General features: G+C 42.9%; 1 protein-coding gene across 3 annotated transcripts in view; it reads left to right on the forward strand.

The window, feature by feature from the left end:
- The window catches only part of INO80C (INO80 complex subunit C), a 157103-nt gene extending 144055 nt beyond the window's left edge, over window positions 1-13048 (forward strand). Inside the window, exon 4 of one of the 3 annotated variants that reach the window (XM_040433285.1) lies at window positions 12609-13048. In XM_040433285.1, the coding sequence (XP_040289219.1) occupies window positions 12609-12740 (132 nt within the window). In that variant the 3' untranslated portion in view covers window positions 12741-13048. The remainder of the gene's footprint in view (window positions 1-12608) is intronic. The other 2 variants (XM_040433287.1, XM_040433286.1) reach the window with 2 other exon arrangements.
- The last annotated feature ends 5359 nt before the right edge of the window (window positions 13049-18407 follow it).

Here is an 18407-nt window from a genome sequence, read left to right on the forward strand (position 1 = left end):
AAAATGACCTGTGAAATCCGAAAGGTGCTCTTTGGAATATGGGCCCCTTTGCCCACCTAGGCTGCAAAAAAGTGTCACACATCTGGTATCTCCGTACTCAGGAGAAGGTGGGGAATGTGTTTTGGGGTGTCATTTTATATATACCCATGCTGGGTGAGAGAAATATCTTGGCAAAAGACAACTTTTCCCATTTTTTTATACAAAGTTGTCATTTGACCAAGATATTTATCTCACCCAGCATGGGTATATGTAAAAAGACACCCCAAAACACATTCCTCAACTTCTCCTGAGTACGGGGATACCAGATGTGTGACACTTTTTTGCAGCCTAGGTGGGCAAAGGGGCCCATATTCCAAAGAGCACCTTTCGGATTTCACTCCTCATTTTTTCCTGAATTTGATTTCAAACTCCTTACCACACATTTGGGCCCCTAGAATACCAGGGCAGTATAACTACCCCACAAGTGACCCCATTTTGGAAAGAAGACACCCCAAGGTATTCCGTGAGGGGCATGGCGAGTTCCTAGAATTTTTTATTTTTTGTCACAAGTTAGTGGAAAATGATTGTTTGAAAAAAAAAAAAAAAAAAAAAAATCATCATTTTCCACTAACTTGTGACAAAAAATAAAAAATTCTAGGAACTCGCCATGCCCCTCACGGAATACCTTGGGGTGTCTTCTTTCCAAAATGGGGTCACTTGTGGGGTAGTTATACTGCCCTGGCATTCTAGGGGCCCAAATGTGTGGTAAGTAGGTAAATGACCTGTGAAATCCGAAAGGTGCTCTTTGGAATGTGGGCCCCTTTGCCCACCTAGGCTGCAAAAAAGTGTCACACATCTGGTATCTCTGTATTCAGGAGAAGTTGAGGAATGTGTTTTGGGGTGTCTTTTTACATATACCCATGCTGGGTGAGATAAATATCTTGGTCAAATGCCAACTTTGTATAAAAAAATGGGAAAAGTTGTCTTTTGCCAAGATATTTCTCTCACCCAGCATGGGTATATGTAAAATGACACCCCAAAACACATTCCCCAACTTCTCCCGATTACGGAGATACCAGATGTGTGACACTTTTTTGCAGCCGAGGTGGGCAAAGGGGCCCATATTCAAAAGAGCACCTTTCGGATTTCACAGATCATTTTTTACAAAATTTGATTTCAAACTCCTTACCACACATTTGGGCCCCTAGAATGCCAGGGCAGTATAACTACCCCACAAGTGACCCCATTTTGGAAAGAAGAGACCCCAAGGTATTCGCTGATGGGCATAGTGAGTTCATGGAAGTTTTTATTTTTTGTCACAAGTTAGTGGAATATGAGACTTTGTATGAAAAAAAAAAAAAAAAAAAAATAAGCATTTTCCACTAACTTGTGACAAAAAATAAAAAATTCTAGGAACTCGCCATGCCCCTCACGGAATACCTTGGGGTGTCTTCTTTCCAAAATGGGGTCACTTGTGGGGTAGTTATACTGCCCTGGCATTTTCCAGGGGCCCTAATGTGTGGTAAGTAGGTAAATGACCTGTGAAATCCTAAAGGTGCTCTTTGGAATATGGGCCCCTTTGCCCACCTAGGCTGCAAAAAAGTGTCACACATGTGGTATCGCCGTATTCAGGAGAAGTTGGGGAATGTGTTTTGGGGTGTCATTTTACATATACCCATGCTGGGTGAGAGAAATATCTTGGCAAAAGACAACTTTTCCCATTTTTTTATACAAAGTTGGCATTTGACCAAGATATTTCTCTCACCCAGCATGGGTATATGTAAAATGACACCCCAAAACACATTCCCCAACCTCTCCTGAGTACGGCGATACCAGATGTGTGACACTTTTTTGCCGCCTAGATGCGCAAAGGTGCCCAAATTCCTTTTAGGAGGGCATTTTTAGACATTTGGATACCAGACTTCTTCTCACGCTTTGGGGCCCCTAGAATGCCAAGGCAGTATAAATACCCCACATGTGACCCCATTTTGGAAAGAAGACACCCCAAGGTATTCAATGAGGGGCATGGCGAGTTCATAGAAATTTTTTTTTTTTGGCACAAGTTAGCGGAAATTGATATTTTTAATTTTTTTCTCACAAAGTCTCCCGTTCCGCTAACTTGGGACAAAAATTTCAATCTTTCATGGACTCAATATGCCCCTCACGGAATACCTGGGGGTGTCTTCTTTCCGAAATGGGGTCACATGTGGGGTATTTATACTGCCCTGGCATTCTAGGGGCCCTAAAGCGTGAGAAGAAGTCTGGAATATAAATGTCTAAAAAATTTTACGCATTTGGATTCCGTGAGGGGTATGGTGAGTTCATGTGAGATTTTATTTTTTGACACAAGTTAGTGGAATATGAGACTTTGTAAGAAAAAAAAAAAAAAATTCCGCTAACTTGGGCCAAAAAAATATCTGAATGGAGCCTTACAGAGGGGTGATCAATGACAGGGGGGGTGATCAATGACAGGGGGGGTGATCAATGACAGGGGGAGTGATCAATGACAGGGGTGGTGATCAATGACAGGGGGGTGATCAATGACAGGGGGGTGATCAATGACAGGGGGGTGATCAGGGAGTCTATATGGGGTGATAACCACAGTCATTGATCACGCCCGTGTAAGGCTTCATTCAGACGTCCGGATGCGTTTTGCGGATCCGATCCATCTATCAGTGCATCCGTAAAAATCATGCGGACATCTGAATGGAGCTTTACAGGGGGGTAATCAATGACAGGGGGGTAATCAATGACAGGGGGGTGATCAGGGAGTCTATATGGGGTGATCACCACAGTCATTGATCATGCCCCTGTAAGGCTTCATTCAGACGTCCGGATGCGTTTTGCGGATCCGATCCATCTATCAGTGCATCCGTAAAAATCATGCGGACATCTGAATGGAGCTTTACAGGGGGGTGATCAATGACAGGGGGGTGATCACCACAGTCATTGATCATGCCCCTGTAAGGCTTCATTCAGACGACCGGATGCGTTTTGCGGATCCGATCCATGTATCAGTGCATCCGTAAAAATCATGCGGACATCTGAATGGAGCTTTACAGGGGGGTGATCAGGGAGTCTATATGGGGTGATCACCACAGTCATTGATCATGCCCCTGTAAGGCTTCATTCAGACGTCCGGATGCGTTTTGCCGTTCCGATCCATCTATCAGTGCATCCGTAAAAATCATGCGGACATCTGAATGGAGCTTTACAGGGGGTAATCAATGACAGGGGGGTAATCAATGACAGGGGGGTGATCAGGGAGTCTATATGGGGTGATCACCACAGTCATTGATCATGCCCCTGTAAGGCTTCATTCAGACGTCCGGATGCGTTTTGCGGATCCGATCCATCTATCAGTGCATCCGTAAAAATCATGCGGACATCTGAATGGAGCTTTACAGGGGGGTAATCAATGACAGGGGGGTGATCACCACAGTCATTGATCATGCCCCTGTAAGGCTTCATTCAGACGACCGGATGCGTTTTGCGGATCCGATCCATGTATCAGTGCATCCGTAAAAATCATGCGGACATCTGAATGGAGCTTTACAGGGGGGTAATCAATGACAGGGGGGTAATCAATGACAGGGGGGTGATCAGGGAGTCTATATGGGGTGATCACCACAGTCATTGATCACGCCCCTGTAAGGCTTCATTCAGACGTCCGGATGCGTTTTGCGGATCCGATCCATCTATCAGTGGATCCGTAAAAATCATGCGGACGTCTGAATGGAGCTTTACAGGGGGTTGATTAATGACAGGGGGGTGATCAGGGAGTTTATATGGGGTGATCAGGGGTGATTAGGGGTGATCAGGGGCTAATAAGGGGTTAATAAGTGACGGGGGGGGGGTGTAGTGTAGTGTAGTGGTGCTTGGTGCTACTTTACTGAGCTACCTGTGTCCTCTGGTGGTCGATCCAAACAAAGGGGACCACCAGAGGACCAGGTAGCAGGTATATTAGACGCTGTTATCAAAACAGCGTCTAATATACCTGTTAGGGGTTAAAAAAAACACATCTCCAGCCTGCCAGCGAACGATCGCCGCTGGCAGGCTGGAGATCAACTCTCTTACCTTCCGTTCCTGTGAGCGCGCGCGCCTGTGTGCGCGCGTTCACAGGAAGTCTCGCGTCTCGCGAGATGACGCGTATATGCGTGACTGTGCGCAGCGCTGCCACCTCCGGAACGCGATCCTGCGTTAGGCGGTCCGGAGGTGGTTAAGACCAGCCTCCAGGACAGATTGACTGGTCAGGTGTGCATGGCCCACAAACAGGTAGGAACTAGTGTTAGGGACCACTCCATAGAGGCGACCTTGACGTGGTGAGTGGCTTATTACGCTTTGGCCAAAATGTACACCAATGCCTCATCCAGCATAGAGGCAGGGCAGAATTCTGGTTGCAGAGTGCTATTGCATTTGTGTCTTTTTCTTTGTATATGTATTTCGCCATAGCGATGTGCACCTGCATATAGGGTTGTGCTAATTGAATCCCCCACATTTTTTCTTTGTAGTATAGATTGGAGGCGTGGCGATCTCCATGCAGTCATGCACACCTGACCAGTCAATCTGTCCTGGAGGCTGGTTTTAAAGTCAGTATAAAACTGAGTCTGCATATATAGCACCTACCAGTAGCCATTTGGCTCCAGGAGAAGTATATAGTGGGCTCAGCATGCATGTTGGTACTTGCATCCCTGGATCCGATGAAAGCTGTAATGGCACCGGACGGGGTTAAAAGCAGAATGTGCTTGGCGTGCATGCTGTACCTGCGCTCCCTGGACTTTGTGTGGCTGTCATGGCCCACAAACAGGTAGGAACTAGTGTTAGGGACCACTCCATAGAGGCGACCTTGACGTGGTGAGTGGCTTATTACGCTTTGGCCAAAATGTACACCAATGCCTCATCCAGCATAGAGGCAGGGCAGAATGCTGGTTGCAGAGTGCTATTGCATTTGTGTCTTTATATATATATATATATATATATATATATATATATATATAATTACACACAAAATCATAGTTCCTGTCTAGATGTCCTTCTTTCCCTGTTGGGTACAGGGGGCGTGGCCTAACGGAACCGGTGGGCGTGGCTTAGCGATCGGATGTGTGGCGATAGTGCAGGGGGGGTATGGGGATTGACGAAGTAGCTACTTCAGTATGGACTCTGAAGGTTTTTATCACAGCCAGCTTCTGACAGAAATCAGCTGTTTGTAGAGAGGGAACAAGCAGCTGATTCCTGTCAGAGTTGGAGCGGGCAGCAGGGAGCCGACCACTGACAGGAGCAGACTGCACATGCGCATGGACGAGCTTCCTCTCAAGCTCCTCCATGTCGCGTGCAGCCATGGACGAACTCAGCTGCAAGGTAGAGCTAGGCTGAGGGGGGAGTGGCTTATAATTGAAAGAAAAGCAGGCAGGTGTGTTTAATGAAGTATATTAGGAACTTCTTTTTCCCTGCCTGCCACACTGTAGTGGAGAGTATTTAAAGAGTGGCCAACCCCTTTAATAATCTGATGCTGCAGGTGCCCTCCTGAACTGTCTTGTGATGGTGATACAGTTGCATACTGTGATGAGGGCAGCAGTATTTTGTGCTGTCCTGTGGTATTTGGTTCTGCTGGGGTGGTATTCTGCGCTGCTCTACAGTATTGCAGGCCCCACCTACTTTGGTTGTCCCCACCTACTTGTTTTGGCCTGTCTTCTGTCAGTTTGAACCCACCTACAACATGGGGCCACTTTTTTGTTTTTTTTTCCAGGGCCACTTTAAGTTCTCAATCCGCCCCTGTCCATTGGTATCCATTATGTATAACCTCCTGAAGAAGCAATGAGCAAAATGCGTTGAGGTGTGGCATCCATACTATTCAGGATACGGTATGTTACAACCTGGTCGGTATTAGCTACCATCTTTTATAGTACCTGCACTTTACATAAGCTAAAGTATATAAGCTCTATGTGTTAGCACTTTTACTTTATTTGTTCACCTTTTTGCACTTTATACTGGTTGCACAGGAACTTTATATAATTTTTGTAGTTGTTTTGTACTGCAGTTGTCATAGTTCGGGAACTTGGATTGTGAGCCCCATTGTGGATAGTAGCATGCTAATGTCTGTAAAGCACTGTGGAATATACAGTCAGGTCCATAAATATTGGGACATTGACACAATTCTAACATTTTCTATACACCACCACAGTGGATTTGAAATGAAACAAACAAGATGTGCTTTAACTGCAGACTGTCAGCTTTAATTTGAGGGTATTTACATCCAAATCAGGTGAATGGTGTATGAATTAGAACAGTTTGCATATGTGCCTCCCACTTGTTAAGGGACCAAAAGTAATGGGACAGAATAATAATCATAAATAAAACTTTCACTTTTTAATACTTGGTTGCAAATCCTTTGCAGTCAATTACTGCCTGAAGTCTGGAATGCATAGACCTCACCAGATGCTGGGTTTCATCCCTGATGATGCTCTGCCAGGCCTCTACTGCAACTGTCTTCAGTTCCTGCTTGTTCTTAGGGCATTTTCCCTTCAGTTTTGTCTTCAGCAAGTAAAATGCATGCTCAATCGGATTCAGGTCAGGTGATTGACTTGGCCATTGCATAAAATTCCACTTCTTTCCCTTAACCTCTTCAGGACACATGATGTACCGGCGGGCGGTGATCGTAACAAGGTGCCTGCTCAAATCATTGAGCAGGCACCTAGGCTAAATGCGCGGGGGGGTCCCGTGACCCCCCCCATGTCGGCGATCGCAGCAAACCGCAGGTCAATTCAGACCTGCGGTTTGCTGCGCTTTCTGCAGTTTCTGATCCCCGCGGCCACACCACCCGCCCGCCTCCTCTTGAATAATCATTGGTGGCCAGTGGGTATACCAGAGTGTCAGTACATTGCTGACACTTGGTATAAACGGCGACATCTGTGATGCAATGTCCGCTGTTTAACCCTTTCCATACCGCGGTCCGTACGGAGCACTGTATGGAAGAGGTCAACAGTCAGGGAGCTCCCTCCCTCTCCAATCGGGGGGCTGCTGTGCCTTTACAGCCCCCAGACAGGATGGTCTCACAGAGGGAGGGAGCTCCCCTCCTTCCCCTTCCCCGTCTGCTCAGTTGTGGCAGATGGGGAAGGTTCCCATGGCAACAGGACGCCTTCTCAGGCATCCTGCTGTCCATGGTGCTGAACAGATCTGTGCTAAAGGCATAGATCTGTTCAGACAAAGTGTAAGTAAAATACAGTACAATAATTGGATTAAACTGGATTAAAATGTAAAATTTGCCCAAAAATTTAAATTCTCAAATTTCATCTCCATTTGCCAATAACTCTTGTGCAACACCTAAAGGGTTAACAAAGTTTGTAAAATCAGTTTTGAATACCTTGAGGGGTGTTTCTTAGATGGGTCACTTTTATGGAGTTTTTACTCTAGGGGTGCATCAGGGGGGCTTCAAATGGGACATGGTGTCAAAAGAAACAGTCCAGCAAAATCTGCCTTCCAAAAACCATACGGCGCACCTTTTCCCTCTACGCCCTACTGTGTGCTCGTACAGTAGTTTACGACCACATATGGGGTGTTTCTGCAAACTACAGAATCGGGGCAATAAATATAGCATTTTGTTACTGGAAAAAATGTATTAAAATGGAATATTTACCACCATTTGCCATTAAGTCTTGTGGAACACCTAAAGGGTTAACGACGTTTGTAAAATCCGTTTTAAATACCTTGAGGGGTGTAGTTTCTAGAATGGGGTAATTTTTTTGTGGTTTCTATTATGTAAGCCTCACAAAGTGACTTCAGACCTGAACTGGTCCCTAAAAAGTGGGTTTTTGAAAATTTCTGAAAAATTTCAAGATTTGCTTCTAAACTTCTAAGCCTTGTAACATCCCCAAAAAATAAAATATCATTCCCAAATTGATCCAAACATGAAGTAGACATATGGGGAATGTAAAGTAATAACTATTTTTGGAGTTATTACTATGTATTATAGAAGTAGAGAAATTGAAACTTGGAAATTGGCAATTTTTTAAAAAATTTTGGTAAATTTGGTATTTTTTTATAAATAAAAATATATATTTTTTTACTTCATTTTACCAGTGTCATGAAGTACAATATGTGACGAAAAAACTATCTCATAATGGCCTATATAAGTCAAAGCGTTTTAAAGTTATCAGCACTTAAAGTGATACTGGTCAGATTTGCAAAAAATGGCCTGGTCCTTAACCGCCTCCGGACCGTCTAACGCAGGATCGCGTTCCGGAGGCGGCAGCTCTGCGCAGATTCACGCATATACGCGTCATCTCGCGCGCGCATATACGCACACAGGCGCGCGCGTTCACAGGATCGGAAGGTAAGCGAGTGGATCTCCAGCCTGCCAGCGGCGATCGTTCGCTGGCAGGCTGGAGATGCGATTTTTTTAACCCCTAACAGGTATATTAGACGCTGTTTTGATAACAGCGTCTAATATACCTGCTACCTGGTCCTCTGGTGGTCCCTTTTGTTTGGATCGACCACCAGAGGACACAGGCAGCTCAGTAATAAGTAGCACCAAACACCACTACACTACACCCCCCCCCCGGTCACTTATTAACCCCTTATTAACCCCTGATCACCCCATATAGACCCCCCTGTCATTGATCACCCCCCTGTCATTGATCACCCCCCTGTCATTGAGCACCCCCTTGTAAGGCTCCATTCAGACGTCCGTATGTTTTTTACGGATCCACGGATCGTATCCGCAAAACACATACGGACGTCTGAATGGAGCCTTACAGGGGGGTGATCAATGACAGGGGGGTGATCACCCCATATAGACTCCCTGATCACCCCCCTGTCATTGATCACCCCCCTGTAAGGCTCCATTCAGACGTCCGTATGTTTTTTACGGATCCACGGATACATGGATCGGATCCGCAAAACACATACAGATGTCTGAATGGAGCCTTACAGGGGGGTGATCACCCCCCTGTCATTGATCACCCCCCTGTCATTGAGAACCCCCCTGTAAGGCTCCATTCAGACGTCCGTATGTTTTTTACGGATCCACGGATACATGGATCGGATCCGCAAAACACATACGGACGTCTGAATGGAGCCTTACAGGGAAGTGATCAATGACAGGGGGGTGATCACCCCATATAGACTCCCTGATCACCCCCCTGTCATTGATCACCCCCCTGTAAGGCTCCATTCAGACGTCCGTATGTTTTTTACGGATCCACGGATACATGGATCGGATCCGCAAAACACATACAGACGTCTGAATGGAGCCTTACAGGGGGGTGATCACCCCATATAGAATCCCTGATCACCCCCCTGTCATTGAGCACCCCCTTGTAAGGCTCCATTGAGACGTCCGTATGTTTTTTACGGATCCACGGATACATGGATCGGATCCGCAAAACACATACGGACGTCTGAATGGAGCCTTACAGGGGGGTGATCAAGATATTTATCTCACCCAGCATGGGTATATGTAAAATGACACCCCAAAACACATTGCCCAACTTCTCCTGAGTACGGAGATACCAGATGTGTGACACTTTTTTGCAGCCTAGGTGGGCAAAGGGGCCCACATTCCAAAGAGCACCTTTAGGATTTCACAGGTCATTTTTTACACATTTTGATTTCAAACTACTTACCACACATTAGGGCCCCTTGAATGCCAGGGCAGTATAACTACCCCACAAGTGACCCCATTTTGGAAAGAAGACACCCCAAGGTATTCCGTGAGGGGCATGGCGAGTTCCTAGAATTTTTTATTTTTTGTCACAAGTTAGCGTAAAATGATGATTTATTATTATTATTTTTTTTCTTACAAAGTCTCATATTCCACTAACTTGTGACAAAAAATTAAAACTTCCATGAACTCACTATGCCCATCACAAAATACCTTGGGGTGTATTCTTTCCAAAATGGGGTCACTTGTGGGGTAGTTATACTGCCCTGGCATTTTAGGGGCACTAATGCGCGAGAAGTGGTTTGAAATCAAAATCTGTAAAAAATGGCCGGTGAAATCCGAAAGGTGCTCTTTGGAATGTGGGCCCCTTTGCCCACCTAGGCTGCAAAAAAGTATCACACTTCTGGTATTACTGTACTCAGGAGAAGTTGGGCAATGTGTTTTGGGGTGTCTTTTTACATATACCCATGCTGGGTGAGAGAAATATCTTGGCAAAATACAACTTTTCCCATTTTTTTTATACAAAGTTGGCATTTGACCGAGATATTTCTCACCCAGCATGGGTATATGTAAAATGACACCCCAAAACACATTGCCCAACTTCTCCTGATTACGGCAATACCAGATGTGTGACACTTTTTTGCAGCCTAGGTGGGCAAAGGGGCCCACATTCCAAAGAGCACCTTTCGGATTTCACCGGCCATTTTTTAGATTTTGATTTCAAACTACTTTGCACGCATTTGGGCCCCTAAATTGCCAGGGCAGTATAACTACCCCACAAGTGACCCCATTTTGGAAAGAAGACACCCCCAGGTATTTCGAGATGGGCATAGTGAGTTCATGGAAGTTTTTATTTTTTGTCACAAGTTAGCGGAAAATGAGAATTTGTAAGAAAAAATAAATTAAAAAAATCCTCATTTTCCGCTAACTTGTGACAAAAAATAAAAAGTTATATGAACTCCCTATGCCCATCAGCGAATACCTTAGGGTGTCTACTTTCCGAAATGGGGTCATTTGTGGTGTGTTTGTACTGTCTGGGCATTGTAGAACCTCAGGAAACATGACAGGTGCTCAGAAAGTCAGAGCTCCTTCAAAAAGTGGAAATTCACATTTTTGTACCATAGTTTGTAAACGCTATAACTTTTACCCAAACCATTTTTTTTTTTTTTACCCAAACATTTTTTTTTAATCAAAGACATGTAGAACAATAAATTTAGAGAAAAATTTATATATGAATGTTGTTTTTTTTTGCAAAATTTTACAACTGAAAGTGAAAAATGGCATTTTTTTTTTGCTAAAAAATCGTTAAATTTCGATTAATAACAAAAAAAGTAAAAATGTCAGCAACAATGAAATACCACCAAATGAAAGCTCTATTAGTGAGAAGAAAAGGAGGTAAAATTCATTTGGGTGGTAAGTTGCATGACCGAGCAATAATTGGTGAAAGTAGGGTAGGTCAGAAGTGTAAAAAGTGGCCTGGTCATTAAGGGTGTTTAAGCTAAGGGGGCTAAAGTGGTTAAGCTGAAATAAGGCTGTGTCCTGAAGGGGTTAAAAACTCTTTGGTTGCTCTTGCTGTATGCTTTGGGTCATTGTCCATCTGCACTGTCAAGCGCCGTCTAATGAGTTCTGAAGCATTTGGCTGAATATGAGCAGATAATATTGCCCGAAACACTTTATAATTCATCCTGCTGCTTTTGTCAGCAGTCACGTCATCAATAAATACAAGAGAACCAGTTCCATTGGCAGCCATACATGCCCACGTCATGACACCACCACCACCACCACCATGCTTTACTGATGAGGTGGTATGCTTAGGATCATGAGCAGTTCCTTTCCTTCTCCATACTCTCTTCCCAATATATATATTGTTTTAATATTTTTTACTACTTGTATCTTTGTGTCATGAATTACTCTATTGATTTTTTTATTAAAATATTTTTAATATTACTGTGTATTAATTGTTACTAAGGATTTTTATAAATTTTTAATTTTGTTAACTTATGTTCATTTTGGAAGCTACCTCGCTCTGTAGATGTGTTTGCTCTGCGATATGTCGTGCCACCGGCCCTATCAACTGAAACCTAAATACTACTTTATTTGTTCTGTCATATATGATGAAATCTGAGGCTCTGACACAGTTGTCAACTATAAGCGCAGCTACAAGTTTATAGTAGGGAAAAAACATAAAAAAAATTCAAGTTGCAAGCATTTAAATCTCAGCCACACCAATATCACCCCAAGTTTTTCCTGTAGGGCTTTTGATTCAGGAAATTATTTTTGTAGTTGAGCTAGGACTAATATCTGTGGGTTCAAATGCTTTTCTCTTTAGGGTACTTTCACACTAGCGGTTCTCTTTTCCGGCATAGAGTTCCGTCACAGGGGCACTATACCGGAAAAGAACTGATCAGGCATATCCCCATGCATTCTGAATGGAGAGTAATCCATTCAGGATGTCTTCAGTTCAGTCATTTTGACTGATCAGGCAAAAGATAAAACCGTAGCAGGCTACGGTTTTATCTCCCGCGAAAAAGACTTGCCTGAATGCCGGCATTTTTCCCCATGGGAATGTATTAGTGCCGGATCCGGCATTCAAAATACCGGATCCGTGCTTCTGGTCTGCACATGCGCAGATCGGTAAAAATTTGAAAATAGATACAAGCATGACAAGCGGAGAGACGGATCCATTCTTGAAATGCATTTGTGAGACGGATCCGCATCCGGATGCGTCTCACAAATGCTTTCAGTCACATCCAGATCGGCGGATCCGGCGGGCAGTTCAGACGACTGCCGCAAGTGTGAAAATAGCCTTACTTGGGTTGTAGTCAAAATAATAATGTGAAAAATGTATACATAAAATTCATAGCTGTGATTTGTTTAGACAAGAAAGGACAACATAAAATAAAGACATTGATGTATAAACAGTATACTCTAGCTTGTCTTCTCATTAATGCTGTTCCTTTGTTTTTCCTAGGCCAGTTATACTGATCCACAAACCAAGCTGCGGTTCAGTACGATAGAAGAATTCAATTACATCAGAATGCTTCCCACAGATGTTGTCATTGGATACTTGACTATAAGAAAAGCAACCAGCATAGTACCATAGCAGGTAGACATAACTTCAAAACAGCATTCTTGATGGGTTACTTTAAAGGTTATTTTCTACTGTTCATACATTGAAATCCACTCTAAAACTGTACGCTCCTATGCTTCCTTTAGTAGTGACCGCAGGCAGCCAGCCAGAATGTATTTTAAATCTATGCCTGTACAAGGGGTTTTGAATGCTGTATGTAAAATAATGGACTTTCAACCACTAAAATAAATATATAAAGAAATAGTTATGAACCTGAAACTACACAGTGTAAAATAATGTTCTTTCAGTTTAAATCTGAAAAGGGAATATGACTGGCATTATTTCAGTTTTAATTTTTAGTTTTTTTTTCCTGTTAGCAAGTGTTAATTGTGAACAATGCAAATTCTTGTTTCGTGCATTGTACTATATTTTTCACCCGATAAGACACACTGATGTTTTAGAGAAGGAAAATAAGAAAAAAATATTTTTCATTAGACCTCAGATCAGACCCCCAATGTAAACCAGAGCTCAGCTCAGAGCCCCAATGTGAATGACCTCCAATCACACCTCCGTTTAGAGCCCCTATGTGAATACGACCCCATTCAGACCTCAGATCAGACCCCCAATATGGATGACACCCATTAAGACCTCAGTTCAGACCCCCATGCTCAGAACAGACCAAAAAAAATAAAAATGTAATCAACTTCTCCTTCTCTGAACACCACTCCCAATGCTCTTCCTGTCGTACTGTGCTGTGACCCAACATCATACAGCATGAGGTCACGAAGCACCGATGTCCTCGCAGGTCAAAGCACAGCGTGCGGAGCCTGCAGGAGAAGACCAGGAAGCAGGGAGTACAGAGCTCCGGGAGCACTGCATTCACCACTTCCCAGTCCTCCTGTACTATTGAACACTTCCATAATGGAAGTTCTCATTAGTATTTAAGAAAAAGTGGAACGGCTCACTCTCTATATACACGGATTGGTGCCTAGGTCCAAATTAGAATCACCCCTTCAAAATAGTAACAATCTAAGTACTACTTAGATTCTCATTAGTATTTGCCCCATATGACGCATTGACATTTCCCCCCCACTTTGGGGGAAAATGTCAACATGCAGATCAAGAAATCCTAAATGGCATCAAGTGATCAGTTGTGACTAGACTGATTGATTGAAGTTTAACTATGAAACATAGCTATAAATAGTGAGAAAGTGAAATGGGCTGAAGTTGGTGATTGTGGATAGTGTACTAGGTTGTAAGGAAAAAAAAAAACTTTTATTAGAGTTATTATTGGTGCAAACTTCTACTCTCATGAGAGTGGTGCCAAGGTTGCCAACGGTAAAGGAAACCTTGATGGAACCCATTTCCTAAACACACCTAGTCTTCAAAATTGAAGATTTTATCCTGTTTAGATTTCCACATACCAATTATGGGGGTTCAGTAGGTTGCTACCTTAAAAGGATAAACAGCTTGGCTACTGTCAGGAGATGGATAATTAAATAATTAAAAAAGAGGCACAGGTACCCAAAGTAAAGCTAGGGGTGATATTAGTTTTAAGGTGGCACAAGATATTCTAAGGAGTAAAGGGATTTTCTGAGCTATTTTAACTGATAACCTATCCTCAGAATAGGTTATCAGTATCTGATCGGTGGGGGTCTGACTCCCACCAGTCAGCTGTTTGAGAAGGTACCAGCGCTCACAATAATGGCGTGGCCTTCTCACAGCTTTGTTCATCAGTCACATGGCCTAGGCGCACCTCAGCCCCATTGAAGTGAATGGGGCTGAGCTGCGATACTAGGCACAGCAGTACAGGGGTCAGTACAGAGATCTCTCCGATCATCTATTTATCCCCAGGACTGTGACTGTGACAAGGGGACATCCTCTGCATCTGGAGGAAAGAAGGTTTGTACACAAACATAGAAGAGGATACTTTACGGTAAGAGCAGTGAGACTATGAAACTCTCTGCCTGAGGAGGTGGTGATGGTGAGTACAATAAAGGAATTCAAGAGGGGCCTGGATATTTTTCTGGAGTGTAATATTATTACAGGCTATAGCTACTAGAGAGGGGTCGTTGATCCAGGGAGTTATTCTGATTGCCTGAGTGGAGTCGGGAAGGAATTTTTTTTCCCCTTAAGTGGGGAAAATTGGCTTCTACCTCAGTTTTTTTTTTTTTGCCTTCCTCTGGATAGTCTTGCAGGATAACAAGCCAAACTGGATGGACAAATGTCTTTTTTCGGCCTTATATACTATGTTACTATGTTACTAATGTACAGCGTTGTTCTCAGGCTCGGACTGGCCCACAGGGGTACAGGGGAATCCCCCGGTGGGCCCCTAAGCAAGGTGGGCCCCTAGTCTCCTACCCCCTGCACAAGTGGCACATGACACAGTAGACTTACTGCACTACATACATATATTCAATGTACAGCACCTCAACCAGCCTATGTTCATATAAAAAACGTGTTAAATTTTAGATTTTTTTTAAAATGTATCCATACGGTGGGCCCCCAAAATAAATTTTACTGCTGGGCCCTAGGTACCCCAGTCCGACGCTGGTTGTTCTTGATGAGCCTAGAGAAGGCCACGAGCGCCAATGCGTTCTCAACAGCTGATCGGCAAGGGTCCCAGATGTCAGAATCCCACCGATCAGATACTGATGACCTATGCTTTGGATAGGTCATCAGTTAAAATATCTCAGATTAAAGATAATTAATTCATTTCTTCTCATAAAGGCTGAATGTGATGAACAAGACTGCACAACTGCAAAATGTGTGAGATTATTAACCTCAGACCTTAAGCGTTTTTTTTTTATATCAATTACCCACCTCTGATACAGGAGATTCAGGCTTACTTAAAATCTCTCAAAATCCCCTCTATTTCCTGGATGCGCCGTAAGAACATGCTCAAGACTTTTATAATGCCAAAATCGCTTTACGTCCTATAGATGCTACTGATACATGTTCCCATGCATTTTTCCGACAGATTAGGTTCACATTTGCAACCTTTCTTTAGAGCAAAAAGAAAGCACGTTTAGCATATAACAGAGGATGGCGGTTTTGCTCTCCCTGATCCCCTGGCCTTCCCCTTACCTTACTTACTAGAGCAGTTCATCTAAAACACTGGCTCCAATTAAGTGTCACAAATAACCAAGTCCTAGGTACTGAGCTTGAATTGGAATATACATCCCCAGAACAACTTGCGGGCATGTAGGGACTCGGAACCTCAGCCTCTATATGTAACCCACTTTTTAAAGGGACTATGTCAATGGGAATACCAGGGCATTCTTGGTTCTTCATCTCTGCTCATGCCAGCTCAATTGATTCCGTTCTTCATACACCCGGAAGTCAGGAACCCATCCCCAATCTGGAATAGTTTTAAAGGTCAGACATTAGAATCCTTTCTAAAACAAAAAACGAATGCAGGACAAAATACCTACAAAAATATGATAATTTTATTGATAATACATATAATATACACACAAAAAAAAACTAGGAGAAAAAGCAGGGAGAAGCTGTCCATAAAAAAAAACATTCTCAGTAATATACTATAACCATATTCAACAGATGGTTTGTATCAAAGATGTATATTGATGATGTATGGTCAGCAAGGGGGTGTATGTGTGATTATATATATTTTTATATATATATATATATATACACACACACACACACACACACACACACACACTCACCTAAAGAATTATTAGGAACACCTGTTCTATTTCTCATTAACCACCTCAGCCCCCAGTGCTTAAACACCCTGAAAGACCAGGCCACTTTTTACACTTCTGACCTACACTACTTTCACCGTTTATTGCTCGGTCATGCAACTTACCACCCAAATGAATTTTACCTCCTTTTCTTCTCACTAATAGAGCTTTCATTTGGTGGTATTTCATTGCTGCTGACATTTTTACTTTTTTTGTTATTAATCGAAATTTAACGATTTTTTTGCAAAAAAATGACATTTTTCACTTTCAGTTGTAAAATTTTGCAAAAAAAAACGACATCCATATAGAAATTTTGCTCTAAATTTATAGTTCTACATGTCTTTGATAAAAAAAAAATGTTTGGGTAAAAAAAAAATGGTTTGGGTAAAAGTTATAGCGTTTACAAACTATGGTACAAAAATGTGAATTTCCGCTTTTTGAAGCAGCTCTGACTTTCTGAGCACCTGTCATGTTTCCTGAGGTTCTACAATGCCCAGACAGTACAAACACCCCACAAATGACCCCATTTCTGAAAGTACACACCCTAAGGTATTCGCTGATGGGCATAGTGAGTTCATAGAACTTTTTATTTTTTGTCACAAGTTAGCGGAAAATGATGATTTTATTTTTTTTATTTTTTTTTCTTTCAAAGTCTCATATTCCACTAACTTGTGACAAAAAATAAAAAGTTCTATGAACTCACTATGCCCATCAGCGAATACCTTGGGGTCTCTTCTTTCCAAAATGGGGTCACTTGTGGGGTAGTTATACTGCCCTGGCATTCTAGGGGCCCAAATGTGTGGTAAGGAGTTTGAAATCAAATTCTGTAAAAAATGACCTGTGAAATCCGAAAGGTGCTCTTTGGAATATGGGCCCCTTTGCCCACCTAGGCTGCAAAAAAGTGTCACACATCTGGTATCTCCGTACTCAGGAGAAGGTGGGGAATGTGTTTTGGGGTGTCATTTTATATATACCCATGCTGGGTGAGAGAAATATCTTGGCAAAAGACAACTTTTCCCATTTTTTTATACAAAGTTGTCATTTGACCAAGATATTTATCTCACCCAGCATGGGTATATGTAAAAAGACACCCCAAAACACATTCCTCAACTTCTCCTGAGTACGGGGATACCAGATGTGTGACACTTTTTTGCAGCCTAGGTGGGCAAAGGGGCCCATATTCCAAAGAGCACCTTTCGGATTTCACTCCTCATTTTTTCCTGAATTTGATTTCAAACTCCTTACCACACATTTGGGCCCCTAGAATACCAGGGCAGTATAACTACCCCACAAGTGACCCCATTTTGGAAAGAAGACACCCCAAGGTATTCCGTGAGGGGCATGGCGAGTTCCTAGAATTTTTTATTTTTTGTCACAAGTTAGTGGAAAATGATGATTTTTTTTTTTTTTTTTTTTTTTTCATACAAAGTCTCATATTCCACAAACTTGTGACAAAAAATAAAAACTTCCATGAACTCACTATGCCCATCAGCGAATACCTTGGGGTCTCTTCTTTCCAAAATGGGGTCACTTGTGGGGTAGTTATACTGCCCTGGCATTCTAGGGGCCCAAATGTGTGGTAAGTAGGTAAATGACCTGTGAAATCCGAAAGGTGCTCTTTGGAATGTGGGCCCCTTTGCCCACCTAGGCTGCAAAAAAGTGTCACACATCTGGTATCTCTGTATTCAGGAGAAGTTGAGGAATGTGTTTTGGGGTGTCTTTTTACATATACCCATGCTGGGTGAGATAAATATCTTGGTCAAATGCCAACTTTGTATAAAAAAATGGGAAAAGTTGTCTTTTGCCAAGATATTTCTCTCACCCAGCATGGGTATATGTAAAATGACACCCCAAAACACATTCCCCAACTTCTCCCGATTACGGAGATACCAGATGTGTGACACTTTTTTGCAGCCGAGGTGGGCAAAGGGGCCCATATTCAAAAGAGCACCTTTCGGATTTCACAGGTCATTTTTTACAGAATTTGATTTCA

This window comes from Bufo bufo, chromosome 5, assembly GCF_905171765.1.
Source record: "Bufo bufo chromosome 5, aBufBuf1.1, whole genome shotgun sequence".
In the NCBI taxonomy this organism is placed as follows: domain Eukaryota; kingdom Metazoa; phylum Chordata; class Amphibia; order Anura; family Bufonidae; genus Bufo; species Bufo bufo.